The 22,696-nt window shown below is 40.0% G+C and overlaps 1 protein-coding gene across 8 annotated transcripts in view; it reads right to left on the bottom strand.

Annotated features, from left to right (window-relative positions):
• Positions 1–22,696, bottom strand: part of LOC146365801 (traf2 and NCK-interacting protein kinase-like) — a 55,333-nt gene that overhangs the window by 24,598 nt on the left and 8,039 nt on the right. For all 8 annotated transcript variants that reach the window (XM_084915605.1, XM_084915607.1, XM_084915606.1 and 5 more), the window contains exons 2-7: positions 19,955–20,020; positions 4,031–4,087; positions 2,922–3,047; positions 1,478–1,588; positions 487–577; positions 11–141 (exon numbers count right to left, since the gene is read on the bottom strand). In XM_084915605.1, the coding sequence (XP_084771731.1) occupies positions 11–141; positions 487–577; positions 1,478–1,588; positions 2,922–3,047; positions 4,031–4,087; positions 19,955–20,020 (582 nt within the window). The remainder of the gene's footprint in view (positions 1–10; positions 142–486; positions 578–1,477; positions 1,589–2,921; positions 3,048–4,030; positions 4,088–19,954; positions 20,021–22,696) is intronic.

The raw sequence follows: 22,696 nt of genomic DNA, 5'->3' as shown, positions 1-22,696 counted from the left end.
GAAAAATCACCTTGAAGTCATATGTGGCCTCAGGGTTCTCGTCACAGGCAATAACCTCTGGTGCCATCCAATATGGTGTCCCAATAAATGTGTTTCTCCTTCCTACTGTTCTGTCCAACTGGGCTGAAACCCCAAAGTCCACTAGAAAGTCATGACACAAATACACACACAGACAAAACCAGTGAGCTTTACTAAATTCCATGAGAGAGAACATACCCTACAATAGCTAGCCCAGTTTACAAATGCACACATACAGATCCTATCTTGGTTTTAATAAGAGAGAGAGCAAGTCATGTCTTCAGCAGGTTGCATCATGGACAGTGGCAGAGCTACAAACGGTTTTGTAGTTTGGCATCCAGCATAAAAGAAGCAGGAAAGCCACACACACACACACATATACATCTGAACCATCTGAAACTTTATACTCCCTACTGCCCTCCCAATCCTGAAGCAGTTTTGTGAAGTGGAGTTAAATGACAGACTGACCTAGCTTGACCTCTGCATTCTCAGTCAGCAGGACGTTCTGTCCCTTGATGTCTCTGTGGATGACCTTGTGCTGATGAAGATGAGTCAGACCCTGCAGACAATGACAGAGACACAAAGTGAAGGAAAGCTCAATTATTACTTATGCATTAATGCATAATTGATCCAAATTGTGACAATTATTACATAAAACACTCATTTCCAAAAGGAAGTATCCTTGAGCAAGACTATCAGCTCTTGGGTTAGAGCTGTGGAACTAAACGTGATCTGTACTTTTAAAAAGTTGCATTGTTGCATTGATTTGAAATCAAGCTGTAAGATGGAGAAATTGGTAGAAACTGCGGGAAAAAATGTTAAAAGCACTGAGGGATGAAAGAAGGAGAAATAGAAAAAAAAATGTGACGGGGCAGAGGCAGCAGAAAGAGCGAAAACAGAAAACACAACATGAGGCGAGAAATGAGGGTTGGAAAAAAAAAAAGAAAGAAAAAAAGTGAATAAAAAGAAATCATTGTTCAGAGCAGCACTGTGCTTAACTGACAAGATGCAGTGATACTGCTGTTTTCTGTTGGAGACATCAGCCCTCGGCAGCTAAAACGTACCATAACAGATAGCAGAGATAAGATGTGGTAGAATGGGTACAATTTCCCAAGAAGAACAGTTCATAACAGAGACATCATAGAAACCAATCAGCGTCTGATTGCTCTCAAAGAACAGGCTGGGCATCGATAATTTAACACACAGTCATTTAAAAGAAGTATAAAGGTTTTGAACCAAGGATTGTCGCATATAACTATCCCCGTGCGTACTTTATGAGTTTAAGACAATGTGGGTTTTTTTTCAGTTAGGATTGATGCGGTTTTCAATGACTGTCAGCAGGCTCACGTTGCTCTTGCATCAGTCTTTGAGAACAAAGAAAACAAACAAAATCAGAGAATCCAGAAGAAAAAAAATTTTCATTTCTCTGAAAGAGAAAGCTGCCAACAAGGTTACTTACCCTGAGAATCTCTCTGCAGATGTAAGCAGTCCATTCCTCTTTCAGAGAGTTGCCCTTGGTGTTCTTGATCAAGTCTGTCACTGAGCCAGCTCCACAGAACTCCATGACCAGCTACATGCACACATGCACACATATGCAGATACAAGGTCAATTACTGACTGGAAGCAAGCGACCTTGTCTTTATCTTTTCTAACCCAGTAACTCTCATAAAGCAACCTCCAATACCAATTGTTTACTTATGAATGTAATCTTTTCTTCTGTATTCTGCTTAACTGACCAATAACACTTTTCTTTTTTCCTTATTATCAAAGTACGAGAGAGCCAATATTATACAGTCAGGTCATTAATAAATATGCATCAATAGTTCCAAGCCTGTTGGGAGGAAACTGTAGCAAAGCCAAGTAATTCTGTGCATGTGGAGATTAAGGAATTACATTTTTGGCTGGAAAGCAAGAAAACCTTGGTGACACTCTCTTTGATGTGTTCATATAACATTTATAGTCCAGTACTAACACATGTGCATACAATCAAAGAGCCATGTCCCACTTTACCAGCTCTAGTAATATACAGAGCAGTACACATGTAGCTTACACACACTGACAAAAACAGCCAACAGTGTTGCAGACTTTCTGTCTCTGTCACTCCTTACAAACACACACCCCACACAGACTGCAGAAACTACAGGCATAAACTGACTCGATGGGGTCATGAGATCACATGAATGAATCAAGTCCATCTCTTGACCCAAACACAATGTGTCTATTCTCTCCTCTTTACATCTGTGGAGAGTAGCAGGCAAAAGTTCAGTTGGTCAGTTCTGGCTGCGCTTCAAGCCTCATTGTCGTCATCATCATCATCATGCTGGACTGACAACAGAACTCCTCTCTTCATGGCTGTCCCCATGTATTCAGACACACAAAGGAACACACTCAGGAATGCACGAGGATGACACATGTGAAAGCCCACTAAGATACTGTTATGATCACTAACATACTCGAGGAAAAACGGGCTGATGTTGAGTCAGGGAGAATTATGCAGGCAATACATTTGGCTGCTTTGTGTATCTACATATGTTTGTGTGTGTCTGCTCCAACTGTTGTGTGATGAATGCTGAGGGATCAGAGATGAGAGAGCTCCCTTAGATGGCGTTAACAGATGATTTATCGCAGCAGCAGCCAGCCAGCCTCACATTGATTTAGCTACTTATAGCTTATAGCTTTCACTGATACATTAAGTATATATACCATATATGCATTTCCAATTCACACAAACCCACGTTCACTGCACGCATGAGTGCATGCATTCATATAGCAGAAAAGCAAGAAATGGAACGCAACTTTTTCCAGTCCTGTCATCCTCTCCTCCTGTGATGCACACTTGAATGACCATCCAAACACACAGAAAAAACAAAACAATGCACAAACACACTCAAATAATGCCGTACCCATAGCTGGTCATCTATGCCAGGGGGATTTTTCTTGATGAAAGCTCCGTAGTAGGTAGCGATGTTCCGATGGTGACTGTACTTCTTCAGCATGTTAATTTCTGCCTTAATCTCCTCTTCCTCATCCTTTTACCACACAGAAAAATTAAAAGCAATTAGACCACAGTCTCCATTTGCGACCCATCAAATAGTTCAATGTGATATGGACAGAGAGTGAAGCTGCTGATGGATTTTCATTTTGAATCCATTAAAAGTCTGAAAAGTGTTGTTGCAAAGCACACAGCTGGGCCCTAAATTATCCACAATGACAGCATTAACTTTTAATTACTTTCATTTCAGGGAGCTACTGCCACAAAGCCTGTTGTTTATAAGAATGTGTCACTTATTTGCTTGCTTATTATTTACAATGTCAGAAAATTGTGCCTTGATTAATTCCATTTAGTGCTCACTGGTGAAAAAGCAAAGACATTTGTTTCACTAAGCGGATTTTTTTCTACAACAGCAGATCATTAAGTTATCAATTTGGTTTTTGCTTCCATTTAATTGTCATTAGTAATTAACACGGTCATTCATTTATTGCCACAGATTTACACATATGCAGCCATTCATATAGTTTTATTCATGTCTTCATGCTTTATTTTTAACATCTGTTCTTTTCCCCTTTTTACTCTTTCGTTCATCCTTCATATAACTTGCACCCTTTTTCCTTAATCATTCATTCAGGCTTTTATTGACTGATTCATTCATTTATCACTTCCATTGTTGCTTAATTCCTGCAGTGCTTTATTGTTTTGCTGGCAGCTAAGTGCTGACAGGGAGGCTCTCTAAATATAGCTGAGATTCCCTCCTGCTTTACAGACACGCCTGAGACCACACTGCTGTCCTAATACTTCCAGCTAATATTACCATGGCAATAGGCCTGTCCTCATTTCCTCTCTGCCACATCAGACAAACACACGTGCACGTACACACACACACACTAGCACTGACTCATCGCTCATAATTAGATGACATGCCCAACACTGGTATAATCACTTGAGATGATATTCTGTGTGTGGGTACGTGTGAGTGTGTGAGCAAATGCCAAAGTGCATGTATGTGTGTCTTACCCCTGTGACATCCATGACCTTGATTGCTGCCAACTGCCCCGTCTTAACATGGCAGCCCTGGTGGAAGAAGCAAAGGAAGTAAGTACAAGAAAAAAGGCAGAAACGTGAATGTTCATTTAATGCAACTTTTTCCAAGAACGCAGCACATTAGCACATTTGCTTCCTCATTTGCTTTCCGTCATCACACTGAACTTAAAACATTTAGATTAAACAAGAAATAACATTGTTTAAAGGAAAATCTGTAATTTCTGTAAAGATACAATCCGCGCGTTATCTTGATGAAATCTGTGACAAACAATTCCATATAATAGGAAGGAATTTGCTCATTATAATTTGCAGGTCTAGCATATTTATTATCTTTTAACAGTGGAGTCTGGGAAGTTGAAGCGACAGAAATGGAAAGACACATGAGTGATGCTCATAAATCATCCTTGCTGTCACTCTAGCCATGGGAATTGCAAATAATGGTCAACAACACGAATCTGTTTCTGAGAGAAATAAAGACTACCAATCAGCAGACCTTGAATGTTGCCGAATATCAAGGCTAGGCAGATGCCTGGGGGAGCTACGAGGCAAGAAAACAGGAGATTGGAAGCTGAGGGGCAAATGAAAGGCCCAAGTGGTTTGTTTGCAACAGAGCATCTGTGGCTGTGATTAACTAATGAAGCTAACAGGGCTAAAGATGCTAAAACCACTGAGGGCTATTACTTTCACCTATCTTAACTCAGCTGATTAGAATGTTATTGTCTGCCCAAATGCCTAGCAGCGCTAGCCCAAACACACACACACACACACATACACACACACAAAACAAGGGCAGGACTGTTCTGCTGGTAGAATTGTTATAAACCAGATGGCATTCAGGGCCTGGCTCTAAAGCACCTCCTGAGGGCTTTAATTGAAGGGTCATTCTGATAAAAAGCTGTAGCAAATACACAGGCTAGCAATGCTTTGGTAAGAGTAGTGCCAAATTATAGCTTAAAGTTGGTTCTTGCATTGCTTTGCAGTTCATTTGCAGGAGTGATTTTACAGTCTCTGCACCCTGTTATTGGTCATTAGTCACTCTCACTGCTTCACATTGTATTTTCGTGTTGTTTTAGCAGATCAGTTGCATCCACTGGCTCGCCAAAACTCACTTTACCTGATTAAAATCTTGAGAGCTTTCACTGTTTGAATGAGATTTGGATGTTATTCAACAGTGAAATAATGTTGATGGTCAACAAAAGGCGTATAAATAAAGTTGTGTTACTCAATAGGTCGACTGATGTTTAGGTGGATTCCAAATAAACTTCTGCTGAAGATCTAAGGATGAAAGTATGATATCAGTGTTATATAATATAACATATAATCATTCACAGATCATTTCTGTCACCACTTCAAAGGGCACCGCAGTATGTTTCCATTTGAGAAAGCGATATTAAGAGCTATATGTGGCAACAAAACGCTGGTACATTTTATGGGATCCCACAAGATGACAGCCAATATTGTTAACATTATTATATGCTATCAGCTGAGGTCCTTGAACGAGGGAATATTAATTCCAGGAGTTGAATTTTTTATTACACAACTATTCTGGGACTGGAAAAAACTCTTTTAAACTTGCTGATTTATTGCTGAAAAGAAAGTTGGGATTTGAATATGATAATTCATTGTGTCACAATTCAGCACCACACAATGCAAACTAAGCACCACTGGATGGTTGAACACTGTGATCGGCCTCTTTTTCTCGCTTTCACACACACACACACACACACTCATATATAAATATGCAGTTCAGATTCTGTGAGAGTAGAAGAGCTGGAAAGATTGACCAGGGATTTCTCATTAGGATCAGACTGCCCCAATTCCACAAGCACAAGGACTGGCTTTGTTGAAGACCAACAAAGGAATTACAGCCACTTACAAACCAGAAACCCTCTCTCACGCGCTCACACACATACACTTCGACACACACAGAAAGCATAATAAGAGCTCCCTTTTTTCTACTACTCACACTGACAGAAAAACTCTTGCAAACACCCACACATGTGCACACAAAGACAAGGTGAGTGCGGGAAAGAGAATGATTGAGGGAGTTACGAAGTGGCTGAGAGGGCAAGAGAGAGAACGTGTCAAATACATAGTGGACATGGATATCATCAGAGCTGGATAAAGATTCATTACTCCGAGCCACCTTGACAGCCTCCCTCCCTCCACTTCTCCTTTTTCCTGCAGCAGTAATGCCATCCAGCCTTATTAAATGACCTAGTGTGAAAGGAGCAACAGAAAAGAATTAGCATGGCCTGTTCATCTTCATCTCCTGCTCTGTCTTTGTCCTCTCCCGTTCATTTATTTGCCAATTCAGAAATAGGCTGGGGCTGGGCTATAATAGTATTACCAAATTAGGTAACATGACGATGTGTGAATAACATTATCTAAAGAATAAGGAAAAACAAAGGTAAAATAAAACCATTAGTTAATTGGCTGTTTCATCAACAACATGCCAGGCATATAAATAGTTGCCGATTCCTTTTTCTGTTTTATATAATTTGGGTTTTGAACTGCTAGTTGCACCACACGTGCAATTAAAGTATCTTAAGTTCTGGGAACTTCCGAGAGAGACGGGTTAAAGCAGTATTTCAACATTATGATATATTACTTATTTTCTTTCTTGCCAAGAATTTGATGAGAAGATGTGTGCCACTCTCATGCCTGTACATTAAATTTAGAATCAGAGCTAGGAGCCAGGCTAACTTAATTTAACAACTTGAAATAGAGGAAACAGTTAGCTTGGCTATTAGACCTAAAAGATATTCCTAAGCTGTGTAAAAATCAATAATCAGTCCAACATGTCTGTGCGTTAATTACTTAGTAGAATATTAGCGACATATTAGCCAGTACAATGTAAAACCACAGATTATTGATTTTGCATTTCTGGTTGCGTGCATAAAACACAGAAGACACAAAAATTTAATTATCGAGTATTTGATGTGTTGTTCTCGAAGCTGTCATGTGAATGTTGTTTATGCAAGATATCCTTTCATTATGTATTGTGAAGCATAGCATTCGTTTAAGCAAGCCACGACTTCAAGCTCAAATGTAATTCCAGGGAATCAGTTGATCTTGATGCAAGCCCGCCTCAGTTGATGTTTCAGATGATACCAACATATCCACCTAGCAAATCTCTTAAATGGCACGCAACATGCTTTAGTCTGCCTACGGTTGCTGCACATCTGCAAACCATTATGCAACCCACCTCCACCCCAGCTCCTCTTTTTTATGTGGTGTCTGACTTCACTGTCACTGATGTCGTCGGAGCAACATTCTGTTTACAATGCTTGGTTTGGGGTGCTGGTGCTCCGATGTGACATCCATTGGTTTTGAATTAAGCTTTTTTGAGCTTTGATAATGAGCAGCTGCAGCCCTTACGATGATAAATATTGGAAAAAGAATTTCACACAGTATTAGAATTCTTCCTCTTTCTTTCTCAGAGGGATGGCCCACTCTCTCTCTGATCTGTCCCATTCAGAAAGACAAGCGCTGAGCCCGAGAGGCTTGTTCATCCCTTCCTCCACTCATGTGTTGACTGCTTTTCTTTTCTGACCTAGATCTACAGTTTCTCGCTCTATCTACCTCACTCTCTTTTATCCCTGTGGCTCTCTCCCTCTCTCATTATCTTACCCGCTTAACTTCTCACAATCTCCTCTTTATGCCTTTCATTATTTTTCGCTTCCTTCCTGTAAATTTGTCGCTTATTTTTCCTTTGTATGTTTCTTGGATTTTGTTCTCTTTCATGCCTCACAGCTCAGCCTAGTGACCTATGAAAAGCAGGTTGAACATGAGCATGACTGAGCTGAACGGTAATGCGAACAAAATACCATTCAGTTTTGAATCTGACAGGAAAATATGACATGAGCAGAACCTTGCTTGTGCTAATGCATGTAGAACCTTCTTCAAACCACAGGAGGTAGTTCACTGAGGTGGGCCTGGGTGTGCATGTAAAATGAGGATATACCGCTGCTTCTGCACACAAACACTTTCATCTAGTTGATCTATTCAGTCATAATACAGAGAATACTGGATAATGAACTTAAACTGAATACATTGTTCATCTAAATTAGACAGGAAAGTATCTTTACTTTGCTCAGTATGTCCATAACACATTTTTCTTCCTTTTTCAATCCTGTGGAGCTATTTTGACCGCATATGAAAGCAAAACATCTGTCACTCACACACAAATCCACATGGAGCTGTGATGCCGCTAGGCCAGGTGTGTTTGAGCGATAACAGCCTAAATCGACTACGTTTATTCCGCTTGGATGACCGCGCTGTGATGGAGACAGCAAACTGATACCAAACTGATCTCCAATCAGCCTTTAGGTGGTCACATGATGAAGGACTTGGCATCATCCCTCCAGGTCAGTGGTTGATGAACTATTGTATAAGCTGGAAATTCAAAATGGGGCGACGGATCTTTTTGACGGATCGACCAAACAAACTGAGGGAATAATTTTAAAAATCAAAGCCTCTTACTCTTAATTTGTGTCAATTTGTAAAATTGTTTGTCATCTCCTATGACAGCAGCACAGATCATGATTCATTTTGGCAAAAAAGTTGGAAAATGCATCTAGAACAACTGAGAGGAGAGGTAAATTTAAGTAAATTATGCTGCAAACAATAATGATTTTTCAAATGATTGATTTGGCTTTTTAAATAAAATGCCAACCACAACAACTGCAGCCCAAGACTAAACTAAACTACATGCTTACTCAGACTAGGAAAATTCTTTGTTAACCCATCCATCCATCCATCCATCTTCTTCCATTCGTAGTGGAAAATGCACCTCATAAAGAAAAGCTTCTTGTTTTTCAGCAACTTGGTTTTCAATATCAGGACTAGTATAATCCGGTGTACATAAAAGCATCTTATCCTTATATGTTTTAGCATCTTTACTTAACAACACTGTTATTTTCTTTAATGTGAATTTTTCAAATTTAATCTGTTGTCCCAAATAGACAAGATGCAACCACATAACTAAAGAAACTCATAAAACATAAAACAGTGCAGTACTTAAATCTCCATCAGCATGACATTCTGAACCACATCAATATGTCAAATACAATACATACAAGACAATTACTGGTGGTAAACGGTGATGTTGACTTAGCCCAGGCAGGTTTAAGCACTCCAAAAGATCCTCTCATGTTTCTGGGAATGGAATTCCACTTCCACTACGTTAACTGATAACACTCTTTGTCTGTGTCCTAATTTTTTGTAGCTGCTGAGAATTATAATGGACTGATTTGGCTAACCATTCACCATGCTGTCTTTAAGTTCATACTGTCACAAAAAAGGAAAAAACTCCCAACCAATCATACGTCTGATAACGCATCGCTTTCTCATCTCTTGGGCTTTATTTTCCATGTTCATGTGCAGCACCGGGGAGGTGTCAGCCTGACAGAGCACACCAATTCCAGTAATTATCATCAACACATTGTGATTACTTAATGCTGCCAAGTAATGGTAAAATGCAGTGAAGGACTTGCAGCGTATGGAGAAAGATCTTATGTGTATGTTTGTGTGTTAGGATTCTCTTTATATTTTTTTGCTGTTATAGGTAGCTGAATGTTGACAAGCACAAACGCACATACTGCAGAAGGAAGTATTTCTTCACCGGTTTTAGTTTGCAGCCTCAGCGAGGGGACACAAACCTGCTAGCTAATGCCAAAACACAGCCCGATACCGAATCTTGTGATGCCCAAGACATGTGTGTGTGAGACTGTGTGTGCACGTGTATATTTTATTTCTTTGTGTGTGCATCTCTGCCCTTGCCAAGTCAATCACACAGACGAGACCCACACACACACACACATACACAAACACCTCTACAACTCAGGACACATTTACTATGCAGGACACTTCCTGTCGTAGCCTAGCAACGGTCTAAGTTGGCACGAATAAAGTGAACACGACACTAAAATATACGGAGACACTCGCATGCTCAAATACAAAGACACAAAGGGAGACGACAAAGGATAAGTATCTTTAGTCCTGTTCCGGGAGATTGTTTCTTTAGAAGAAGAGTTCAGGTGGGATGAAGCGTGAGGGAGAGAGAGTGGAAGAGGACATGCTGAAGACACGTTCGGTGAGAGAGCGACATTTCATGCTGCCTCTGTCCCTGTGACCAAGCTGCAAGGTCAGGAGAAGGCATCCAGATTTTCTTTTTGATGACAAAATGAGCTATGTGATATTTTAAGAAATAAGGCTATGTTTTTCCAAATGATTATTATTTAACATTTATATTAATACTTTCAATGCAGTTGCAAACTTTCATTTATTTCAGAAAAAATAAAAATCAACTTGGACACTTGACAGCTACTTAAGGAGGCTGTTGGCACGTTGAATATTGTGACTATAGAGTGTAGCCTTTGGATGTGAAAAGTGAAGCCAATATTCCTTAAAGCTCCATTCCTTCTGGTTGCAAAAAGAAATCCACTTGTGCAGATGTTTTCTGAATGAGAGCATGAAAAAACAACCGTCCTGTTCACGCCATCTATGACCCGAGAAAACAGTTTTCTAATGAGCTTACAGTATGGACCAAACTGCTAGTTCTAATTTTTAATGAATTCAAAACTGTTTATTTTGTAAACTTTGGTCCTGTGTACACTAAAACCATTAAGGAACAGACAGTTAGTGACCATCCAGCAACCACGGGTCAGAGGGAAAAATGTGTATTTTCTGACTGGTTGCTGGAGGTTGCTGTCTGTCGCTGGGTGAAATTGGTAAAAGAAAAAAGGTGCTAGATGAAAAAGTTTGCCTGAAAGACATTAACTTCTCTGCAAACATTCATCATCTGAGTCTTCACTTCCTCTTTAACTTGAAAAATGCAACGCAAACGAGAAATGGAGAATGTTCACCTTCAAAGTAAAAGTTATGCCTTACCACTGCATTGCCCACATTTCAAAAACCTTTACTTGGAAGACAAACTGTCTCTGTTTTTGTTTTGCATTACACTTTTCACAGTTTCACTACAGGTTGGTGGGTAGTTTGTGAGCGTTGACATTACAGATAACCGCAGCAACCTTCCAGGAACCAAAGATTTCCCAAAGAAGTTTTATGTGCAGCACCATGTACCTCTTTGTGACCAATTCCACAACAGTGAATGCAATCAACCTCCAAAACCCCCCAGCCAACCACTCACAGAATATACATATTTCAACCAGTGGTTACCAGATGGATATTAACCAACCTTTATGCCTGTTTTGTTTGTTTTTTACTTTGCTCACTGATATTTCACACAACTTAACACATTTTTTGAAAGACTGAGTAATGAAAGGTGAGGCCGCCATGGTTCTACAACCTGGATCTGTCATTTTCTTCCAAGGTATATAAATAAGTAAACATTCTGCATATGCTAAAGCATTCGAATGCATGCACACTAAACAGGAAACAGACTGCCAGATTGTGTTGCCGTCTCTTTGTAACAAGGAAATGGGTCAGGCCATAATCCTAATCTGTGCCATTATAGTAATCCAGACAAATAAACACAGACTTTAGGAATTGCTTCAGCTTCAGCTATGCATTGTGTCATAGCGCAGGGCCTGTTTGCATAGTAACAGCATCTTAGAGGAGAAGGTGTGAATGGTGTGCCCCAGGACTATCACTGTGTGCATGTTTCTTTGTGCTTGTTTTGTCTGACGTAGAGGTGCCCCCCACTTCACACACACACACACACACACACACACACACACACACACACACACACACACACACACACCAAAGTGAGGCAGTCTCAGGGTTGAAGGATTTCAGATAACCAGTGTTTCAGTCTGTACCTCTATATCAATGCCCACCGGTTTTATTACAAACCCATCCTGTTCAGCAGAAGGTGCTGGAGCTATGAGGCAGACTAAAAGCCACTTTTGGCTAACGAACATTACAAACACAGTTCTGCTGGAAGGCACCCAAAGAAATAAAGGGGCAATACTCCCAGACACACCTCATTGCAGTTCAAACACCTGCAATCATTCCGCATTCACACGTGATCACACAGAAACACACACACAGAAGCATCTCGCATACACACAACGCGCAGAAGACGGTGTCATGAAATCAGTGAGGCAGTAAATAAAAGTGACAAAGGCCTCCATTCCAAACTACTCCTGCACTAGCCAGGAAATACAGAAGCACCCCGAGGCTGTGCTCACGCTCAGGCATGAGAAAGAAAAAGAGGAAGACAGATTGAGATGAAAGAAGATTTAAAGAGAAGCCATAACAAGAGCCAGCAAATGTGAGGAAAACATACTCTAGCACAGATTTTGTAGAGAACAATTAATAAAGGAACTAAGGTGAAGGTGATGAGGGAAAAGAAAGATGAGCGCAACGATCTGTAGAATAGTTTAGAAGCTATTATTGATGGGTGGTGGAATACAGCTAATTTGAATTTTGCGTTAGGAATCCTGCAAGTGTTGATTTCATTCTGAATGAACCAGTGTTAACATCTAAAGCCTACTGAAGCAATAATTTATCAGTAGTCTGAAATATAGCCGCTTATTAACCTGCCTGCTCACAGTACAGCCAGCTAATTAACAAGCTAGTAGAAACAAACACACAAAAGGTCAAATGGTGGAGAGTCCCAGATATGATCTGGGACTCTCCACCATTTGACCTTAGAACTGAAGAAGCTTCTCGGATGAGAGGTGAAACGTCTTCAAGTAAACTTAAAGAAGTCCAGACGCTTTTCTTTGCAAGCTCCTTTGACTACGATGACCTGGATGACTGAGAACCTTCACAGACAAACACACAAAAAACAACCTAATCTGGGTTCACGGAAAAGATTCATACTGCCTCATAATGACAAATACACTCACACTAAATAGTTTAAAATGAGAAAATCACTGTGTAAATGCAAGCAAATACGCTCAAATGATCGCAAGCATATCTGACACTGCCTATGACCTGTGAGTGTGTATATTTATTTTGGTATCTGTGCATACATGTCAGAAAATAGTCAAAGCTTAGCCTTATCATAATACCTGCTTTGATGTGACGGAGCTAGGTAAACACTAACAGGATAACCTCTTACTGGAGCTTGTTTATGGTAGACAGACTCAAATTGACTGAAACACAATCTCCCACATACACAAATGTAATGTACACAAATGCTTCATTTAGCTTTCTGTTGTTAAAATCCAACCAAATAACTGCTTGACCTTGTCTCTGAAACGGATCTAAAACGATCCGATCTTAATCAAACATGAATTCATTCATCCATTTGCTCATTACTTTGACCTGTCCATACACCCACTTATCTCTCATTTCAAATAAAACTGCTGAAATTTTTTTAAATTTGGAAGGAAACACTTCTCCCTCTAAATGCAACTGCTGTCAAACAGGCAAGAAAAGAGAGAGTAAGTGATTCGCAATGTGCCCAAGCGAGGGAGAAGGGCTGCTGTGAAGAGGAAAAGCAGCAGGTTCAGCACTTCGGCATCACGCTCCAGCAGCTCTGGAGGTCAAACGAACAGCCAAGCTGATTTACTGTGCAGGATGAAGGTGAAAGAGAGATAGGAAGAAACAGATGAGCGAGGGTATGGAGGACAGAACACATGAAGAGAAAAAGCATTTTAGATGAAAAGCAATTAGAGTGGAAACACAAAGAAAATGCAGCTAAAGGCCATAAAAAGGAGAAGACACAGCAAATGAAGGATAATAAAGAGTGAGGGCAGGTATAGCTTATTGATTTACCTATTGATGAACATTTCGAGTGGCGAAAAAGTTGTTTTAAGCTCAATGACAGTATCAGTGAAAAAGAGGCTGCTCTATAACTGGGAAATATACAGTAGAAAGAGACAGACTGGGAAAGAAAAGCAAAGACAGAACGATTGTTATTGACATCAGCTATGGCTAATTGACTCTGGTCTGGGCGGCAGGAGTGCATTGTGGGTAAGTGGAACGTGTGGCCTTGGGGAAGATAGAGAGAGGATGTAGGCTAATGAAAACACTGCCAGGTGTGAGTTTGTGTGTGTGTGAGTGTATCTCTGTATATGGTAAAAACAAGCACATCTGCTGGCCCCACAGTAACATCCACCTCAGTCACGGTTCACAGTTCATTCATAATGACTCCAGAGACTGAAGCACATGTGTGTGTGTGAGAGTGCGTGTGTGGAAAAACAGCAGAAATTACAGTAAAACAGTTATATTGAAACAGAGTGACAATGGAAACCACAACAACACTACCACCAGGGACATGTGTTATATATGGCAACAGGCAGACACAAACACACACATATTCAAGTAGTGTACACAAAAAAAAAAAAACAAATTACACCTGAGCTTCATGTGCTTCCAGCTGCGACCCTCTGCAAGCAGTATGGACACTAATCCTGCCATTCAGCACGACATTCTTTTACATTTACATGTCACTCTGTAGTTGCACATGTCAGCCTGTTATCACACTACCAGCAGCTTATAAAACATGACTGTAGCCTATACATCTTTTAGGGGAGTCAGAGAATGATTATAATTTCTCATTACCACTGAGCTTATGGTGGATGCTAAATCTATGAACATCTACAGTGTGTAGTGTGTATACCCAAATAAAACACTCACATTACAAAAATATTGTATTATACTAAGCTGCCTGGCATCTAGTCAAACTAGAACATGTCACGGTAAAGTGTAATTATTGATCAATCATTCAGTTTTTTAGACAAGTCGGGGTTACATATTCCTTTAGATAAAATAAAATGAATCTTGTAAGAATACACTGTCACAGTGGTGAAAACAAACATGGAAATAGGTTTTCCTGATTCAGCAACAAGGCTGGTTCCAGCTTCTTAAAGGGGATTTGTGCTTTTTCTTTGTTTTTATGATTTGGGCTTTGCAAAACAAGCTCTAGACATTATCTTGAGCTCTCTGACATTACTTACCATTATACCCCAAAACCAAAAAAAAATCACGATTTGCAGAATGTGCAAAATAAAAAGACAAAATAAAAAAAGGCCATATATTTTAGACTTAATTCTATCTCCAACCGCGCCAGTGAAAGTGTTTTCGATGTGACTAGTATTAGAAGGAAATTCATAAATCTTCAATTAACCCAAATATTTGGCATTCAAATTACAAACCTGTTAACTTCACAATCAATACTTGATAGTTAACCTTTGTTAAAAATCAACTGAAATGGAGCGGAAGGCACATTCCTCACAACACGTAATGCCAACCACTCATATGTCGTGTTGCCAATTTTAGCACGATCCAAGAATGACTAGTTTCAAAGAGATACAAATTGTATATGTGTATATGCTTGCTTTTGCTTGATCTTCTTTCCTGCTGTGAAACACTAGCTGGAGGAGTTTAGAACATCAAACAAGAGGAGTAAATGAAGTCACTCTATCTATCATACTGTTTTGAAGTCTTTTATGCCAGACTTTCTTACTTCATGCTGCTTCTCTGAGATATGTGTGTTCGTGTGTTCCGTGTGTGTGTGTGTTAAAAAGGAGTCTGTGGCAAGCGTGCAGAGGGAAAAATCTCCCATGGTCCTTTGCTGCGTGACTTCCAGCAGATAAGGAAGATAAAAAAGAAACACCTTTGAAGATTTATTCAGTTCCTTAAGAGGGCAGGGAGGGAGGAGGAGGAGAAGAACCGGGGGGGGAGCAAGACAGGCAGAGCACTGCAGGTAAAAAAACAACAACAACAAAAACACAACTATGGACAGAGGAGGAGGGAGAGAGAAAGTGATTAATCCTAATCTACGTTCTGTTTGTCTCTTTACATGCCAAGGTAACAAGATTAGCTGTGAAGACTTCACTGATGTCTGACCTGAATCTGTGCATCATTTTCAGGATAAGTGAAACCCATGACATTTTCAGAAGAATACACACGACCTTGACTGCTGAACACATGAAAGGAGCATACACAGTGACAAGAGGAAATGTCAGACACTGCACGATCCTTGTATACACATTGATTTAGACACACGTACATCAGTGCAATAACCAGAAACCATGCAGGTGCTCTCTTTACAGCATCACTGTCACAGTGGGTGAGCATACACTAGAAAAGCCCACACGGCCCAGGTCCCCAACTGTCACGTCTTCTTCACTTTGTGTGTGTGTGTGTGTGTGTGTGTGTGTGTGTCTTTCAGACTGACTAGTGAATATTTAAATAGGGTGCAGTAAGCAGCAGCAGCAGCAGAGTGGATGTGTTCTGCCACCAGAGAGAAAAAGACTGGTCGCCTTCTTTCCACTTATTTTTACTGCTTCCTCACTGTGTGAAGACAGCAAAGTCACAGAGAGGGGAGGGGCCCGATATGTGCAAACAACACAAACACACGCAAAAGTATAAAATGGTTTATTGCTGTGAAGGCCAAGGAGACAGTTGATGAGATGATGTATATGGGTGTCACACATCCATGCATGTGTGTGAATGCGTGTGTCAGTTTGCGCTCCTGTGACCATGATATGATTAGTTGCCATCTCTAGTTGTCCTTTTGCCCATCAAGCTGAAAAATCACTTCTCCCACGGGAATGGCAAGAAACTGTGATTAATCAATTAGCAGATCAATAACCCTGTCAGTCAATAAGGCAACCTGTCAGTTTCTTCCTATGTCGTATAGTACCAAAAGAGGTGAGGAGTCTTTCCTCATTTGGAGAAGTACAGCTGACATAAAATATTCACAGGCATCAGGAAGAAAGAAAGGAAGACGGACATAACAGAAGTATTATAAGTATAACAAGAGAGTGAGTGGAGGTGATGGCTAAATAAAGGGAATAAAAGTGGGGAATACAGATGAGGCACAGGGACAACAGTGAAATCTAAAGGAGGAAGCAGAGAGAGTGGAAGATGAAGAGAGAGGGAAGTGGAGAGAGAAGGTATTTAATTATTCAGCATTACCCATGTTCTCTATTTATGGCCCTTTTAAACCTGGCAGTAGAAGCTATATATATGCACATAGTGTAGGCACACTGTCCCCCCTTAAGTAGAGTTCACTGGGGATGTTTCAACACAGAAAACAGAGGAAACAAAAGAATGAACGTGATTATATATTGATAAGAGAAATCCACAAAAGCAAAAGGATGAAAAGTAAGAGGATGTGCAGGCAGAGGAGGAAGAACTAGCAACATAACCACCATGGATCTCTCATGTGAGAGGAGTGAAGGCAGGGTAAAATTATTTTCTATCATTGGCTACGTCTCTAAACTATTTCTGCTGTCAAAGAAACTACAACAAAAATGATAATGTGGATAGATCGTTTTTAATTGTGATAAGATTTTAGGCATATATAAGAAGGAAAGGAGTGAAAGAGAGATGGTGGAAAGAGAACTGAGAGCCAGATCTGTATCATTTAACTAGATGGAGTAATGGAATTGCTGATAAACCTGTTATCTCTTGCTCACAGGCACACAAACGTGGAACTATGTGGCACATTAGTGCCCTTCTTTAACCAATAATATAAAACAATGCTGCTATCACACACAAATGGACGCACAAAACCATGCATGCATAGTAAACCTATAGCTTCACTATGCACATAGTTCACCGAGTGCAATTTACTACAGCAGAATAAGGCAAACTCATTTTGTTTTTTTCTTGCTGTAGGAATAGAATTGAGAAAACACTCTTTTTTTTAACTTTTTCTTATAATCTTTCTATTCAGTTAAAGTGTAGATGTAAAAATGCCAGCTGCTCAGTAAAATGCAGCTCTTTTTAGCTATTAACTGATGCATTTTTCACTCCGTTCAAGAAGCTTATTAAAGTTTTAATAACCTCAAAGCTAGCCTTAATTTTTTTTTCATCCATATGATTTCTTTTACTTGTTATTTATGGTTTATTTGAAACTGTAGCACACCACAAATCAAGGCATAACTTGTTAACTTGTACTCTGTGATCACATAAACATCAGAAAAACTGGCCACTGAGCAACTTGAATCTATTTTGGGAATCAAAACGAAGAGTCAAATCATTTTTGCAGTCTGTCTGACTCTTATCTTCTTCTGCTCTTTTCATCTGAGCGAAAAAAGGCAAACTGCACAGGACGCTGACAAGGATTCACTGATGCAGAACGGAGATACCACAGCTCTAAAGAATGATATTGTCCTGTGTTATTTTTCTCATATAACAAGTGTTTAAAATGATTCAGAACGAGCCAGAGCAATTCCACTTCACTAATACCCGCCAGGCTGAAGGTCAGTTTATCATCTCAGTGAGTCAGAGGTTCACCTGCTCAAAAAACGTTGATCCTCTTCAGGCAGCCTGCCTGAAAGAGGAACCTCAGCTGTGTGAGAAATTTAAAATAGATGACATTTTTGCTCAAGTGACTCTGCTGCTTATCTCTGTGTATGAGACTGATCTTTCCTAGTTTAAGCTGTATTTATAGAGCACTGAACAGGATGATATTTGAAGTTGAATCTTTTTTCTGCTATGTTTGTCCCTTTTATACAGCTATTATGACAGATAGGCCTTCATTTTTTTCATTAAAATTAAACTGTCTGTCCAAAATCTAAATATATGAGGATTCATATCACATATGAAAAAAGAAACCGGAAAGCCCAACAGCCAATTACCATTCTGAGAAGAAAAACAACACTTCAAACCTCATTATCATCCTAAATTTGATCCCAATGTTACAGTTTTCAACACGCAGCACAGTTTGCTTTGTAAGCATTTCCAGGCACATACTTTTACCACCAAGAGTAACCATTATTCTCAAGCCATTTGTCATTAAATTTGCATTCCCCCACTTCCATACAGTAACAAAGAGGAATGGCTAGCAAGCCCTTTTTCCTAATCATCATATGCCAGCCTGGCACTGAGCCTATGATTCTTTTTTTAGCCACAAAATAAGCTAATTTATCAAATCAGCTTAATTGTTAAATAAATACAGGTGAGTGGGACTGTAAAGTATAGCCTTAACAAAGCACTCACATTGTGTGAGGTAAATGTGTATCAGAGGGGGGAAAGCGGCATGTGTGTGTGTGTGTGTGTGTGTGTGTCATGGAAAATTTCTTGGTCAAGTGACTGAAAAAGTTTAAGACCAACCTGGGCCTGAAGTTTCAAACAATATTTTTATTATTATTATTTATTTATTTGTAGACTAAAAAAATAAAGATTCTACTGGTTATTATTATTTCTATGTTTTTCGTCCTTTCTGGCTCTTACAAACAACCACACACACACATATTTTTAGAAGTGTGGATAAGCATGTCTGACCTTTGTCTGACCTTTCATTTGGTTAAATAGGCTCCTCTCCATCACCACCTGACCTCAAGTCTCTGGTTCATTAGACACGTCCTCAAGCACACAAAATACATGCACTGAAGACTTTCAGAGTCAGAGGCTGTCCACATATTTTATCGGTCCATATATTTAAACATATTTATTCCAACTAGGGGTCATTAAACAGAGTGACACAGGCTGCTTCCCTATCCTGCAGAGAGGCAAAATAAAGCAGCAGAATCAGGAAAAGGAAGCAAGGAACAGAGAACGACAGGCTGTCATGAAGAGAAGAGGAAGCTCAGACAGTGACATGGACTGAGAGATTCTGTTTAAATAACTGCGGGAAACAGCTGAGCCCATCTGACAACAAAAAGCACAAACCACAGTGATGTCACAAATGCAGACCGACTTAGCACGAGTACTTCCTGTGTCCCAGAAAAACCTCAAAAGGTTAAAGCATTGCTGAGATATGAGAGGTCTAAAAACAGTAAAGAGAGTAAAGTGTTATTTAAAGGGACAAGAAAAATTAGCAGTTTATCGTACTTTTACACATCTACAGTTTCACCACAGCTGTGGGGTTTCTTTTATCTCCTGTATTATTTCCTATGCTCCTTCATTTACATTGTCTTTCTTTGTTTCACGCGAGCTACTTGCAGAGGCTAAATAAAAAACTGATAAGAATGAGGCGCATGCTATCAGAACGACATTCTTAGTGTATATAAGTCTCACCTTGTACACCTGCCCATATGTGCCATTTCCCACCAGCTCAACCAGCTCAAAGATGCCGACGGGATCCTGTAAATTCAAAGAAAAGACAGTGGAATGGTTAGAATACAGACACCCAGCTCTGCATAACCTTAAAAACAAACTCAGATTGTTTGAATGCAATAAGGTATGGCATATGTTTGCACAGAAAAGCCTTCAGTTGGTCTAAGTCTTAGGTACAGGAAGAGACAGCTTCACAGCTGCCAGATGAATTGTCTAGAAATTTTAATCAGATGGTGATCAGAGATGAGTCTAAAGAGAAGCAAATGAGCGGTGATATGGGGGTTTAAGTAACTTTACATCCAGCGCCATCATCAAAAAAAGGATTACATTCCCTCCAGCCTTAGCTTCATGTTATGTTTATTGCTCAGTGATAAATGTTAGCATGCTAACAGACAAACTATATCTACTTAACATCAACATACTGTAATTCTGAGCATGCTAGCATGTTGATGTTGCATGCAGCGTTGAGTCTTTTAATCCATATTACAACAGTGGGCATGTATTCTAAACAGTGCAGGTAGTTTAAATGAGCAGTAATGTCTCAGTAAAGCTCCCAGAGTGTTGATACACTATTCTGAAATGTAGTGCTGGATTGCTTTAGGCATGCATCCAGACTAGCTAATAATTTAAGGCCACAGTCGCTAGGTTGCCAACACAACTCAACGCATCTTTGAAAAGGAGCAGCTTGAACTGAGCATAAAACCCACTGACCCTGTGCGCACACACACACACACACACACCTCCCCCTTCCTTTCTGCTGCACGTTGCTACGGCATTCCAACAATAGCTGGCATTTACCCTCTCCTTCCTTCTCTCTCTCTTTCTTTCTCCCTGTCTCTTTCACACTCTCTCTGCTCCTCCAGCTTCTGTTTTCCAACCAGCTGAAGTCCATCTATGTCTGTCTCACTCTTTTATCTGCACTTTGCTCTCATTCCAACAGTGAATGAGGTTCAGAGTTCCAGAAACACTGAGGTCCTTTTACCAGCTTTACCAGCTTTTCTCCCCGCCGCTGTCATTCACAAGTTTGATAAATGTGGCCATCATTCATCAATACATCAACTGTCCTCAACCAGAACGCTGGAGCTATTCTTGAGGTTTTGTTCACTCGACATGTTCATGATGACAACACAATAAAGCATGTAATCTTACAATGATAGTTCCGACTTTTGAAAATGTCATTACCAGCTCACTGGAATGTGGATTACATTATGTTACAGCCAACGCTACTGGGTATTCAGATAAATCTTTGATCCGTTTTTTATATTCCATTCTTCTTTTAGAGCAAAAGAATATGTTTAAAAATGTGATTCTTCAACTGGGGGCAAAGCTAAAGGCTTATTTCATTGCTGATTCACCAAAAATAAACTGCACTATTATGTAGATCTACACTGGGACTCATACAAACCTAAAGAACAGAGAGTTTTACACAATACTTCTTTCTCACAGACAATTCCCCTCTCAATAATACATCTTTTTTATTTCTATTCTGAACAGCCACACATGTATTCTATTTGCATCCTTGTCCCTCTTTTCTAACCTTATCACTTTCCTCCCGTCTTGCATTCGCAGTTCATCTATTTTTTTTTTTTTATCACATACTTTCTTTCTCTTTCTCACTGTTTGCACTTCACATTCATATCATGTCTGTGAATTTTCAATTGAACTTGCAGCTAACTTTGCTGGCATGACACGTGCGCTACCACAGTGCTAGTGAACCACATACCACAGATGAAAAAAGATTTTCGTCTGATGTTAAACAGGTAACGCTATAGCCTATTTTAAGGGGTTTGCATAAATGTTAAGACTTCTAAAATGCATTTTCTCCTTCTTCTGTTCTTCTGTCTCAACTTCCCCCTCTTCCTTCTCAGTGTCTCTGCCTTTCCCCATCCCTCCCTTTGTCTCTCTCACTCTGTCTCCATATGTTTGTTTCTGTTGGTCTCAGCAGACCTGTCAACCTGTCAGCTGTTTCTGAAGACAGGGCCTTGCGCTTTTCTTGTTCCCTTCTTCCTGTTTTCTGTCGTTTTTCACCACTCCGTTGTGTTCTGCAGACGCCAGCACACACATGCGCTTTTCCTCGTACACAAACGCACGCGCACACATCGCAAAACTCATTCTCTCACTTTCTGTCTCAAGTACATCCTCCCGCTGTCTAGCTCTCTCACACTCTCAAAACTACATGCACACAAAAACACACACACTGTGCCAATAACACACTCCTACACAGGGATAGTGTTCAAATGTTCTAACAAGTATGAGTGGGCACAAAATGATGAGTGTATGTCTAAGTAAATGCTTGTGCACGTGAAAGAGAGAAAGTTAGAGAGAGACTGCTAGTTGCTTTTAACAGTGCTAACATGGGCATTCTGAGTGTGCATGTGACCGGTGTTGCCAGCTTATAGAGGTAGATTATTTCACCGTTTACTTTCTTTATCTCTCACTACTTCTGTGTGTGCATCTCCGTGTGTGTGTTTGACAGCTGTGTGAATCAACTCTCAGAGCTGCAAACAAAGTTCTGACAGTCTGTCTCGAGATTCATCGAAGGATGCCTTCTCGTTTCCTTTTTTGTTTACACACAACAGAAATGTTCACGTGCACACAAAAAAAAGAAAATGCATATAGGTACAAAGGCAAAGCTGAAACACAAGCACTGGAAGGCACATTACACAGGCATGCACGAGACTCCTGAATGCACACAGGATGAGT

This window comes from Perissodus microlepis, chromosome 19 (genome assembly GCF_051167445.1).
Source record: "Perissodus microlepis isolate ML-2025 ecotype Zambia chromosome 19, ASM5116744v1, whole genome shotgun sequence".
Lineage (NCBI taxonomy): Eukaryota > Metazoa > Chordata > Actinopteri > Cichliformes > Cichlidae > Perissodus > Perissodus microlepis.
Note: the sequence above shows the minus strand (reverse complement) of the source record. Positions and strands in the feature narration are given on the sequence as shown.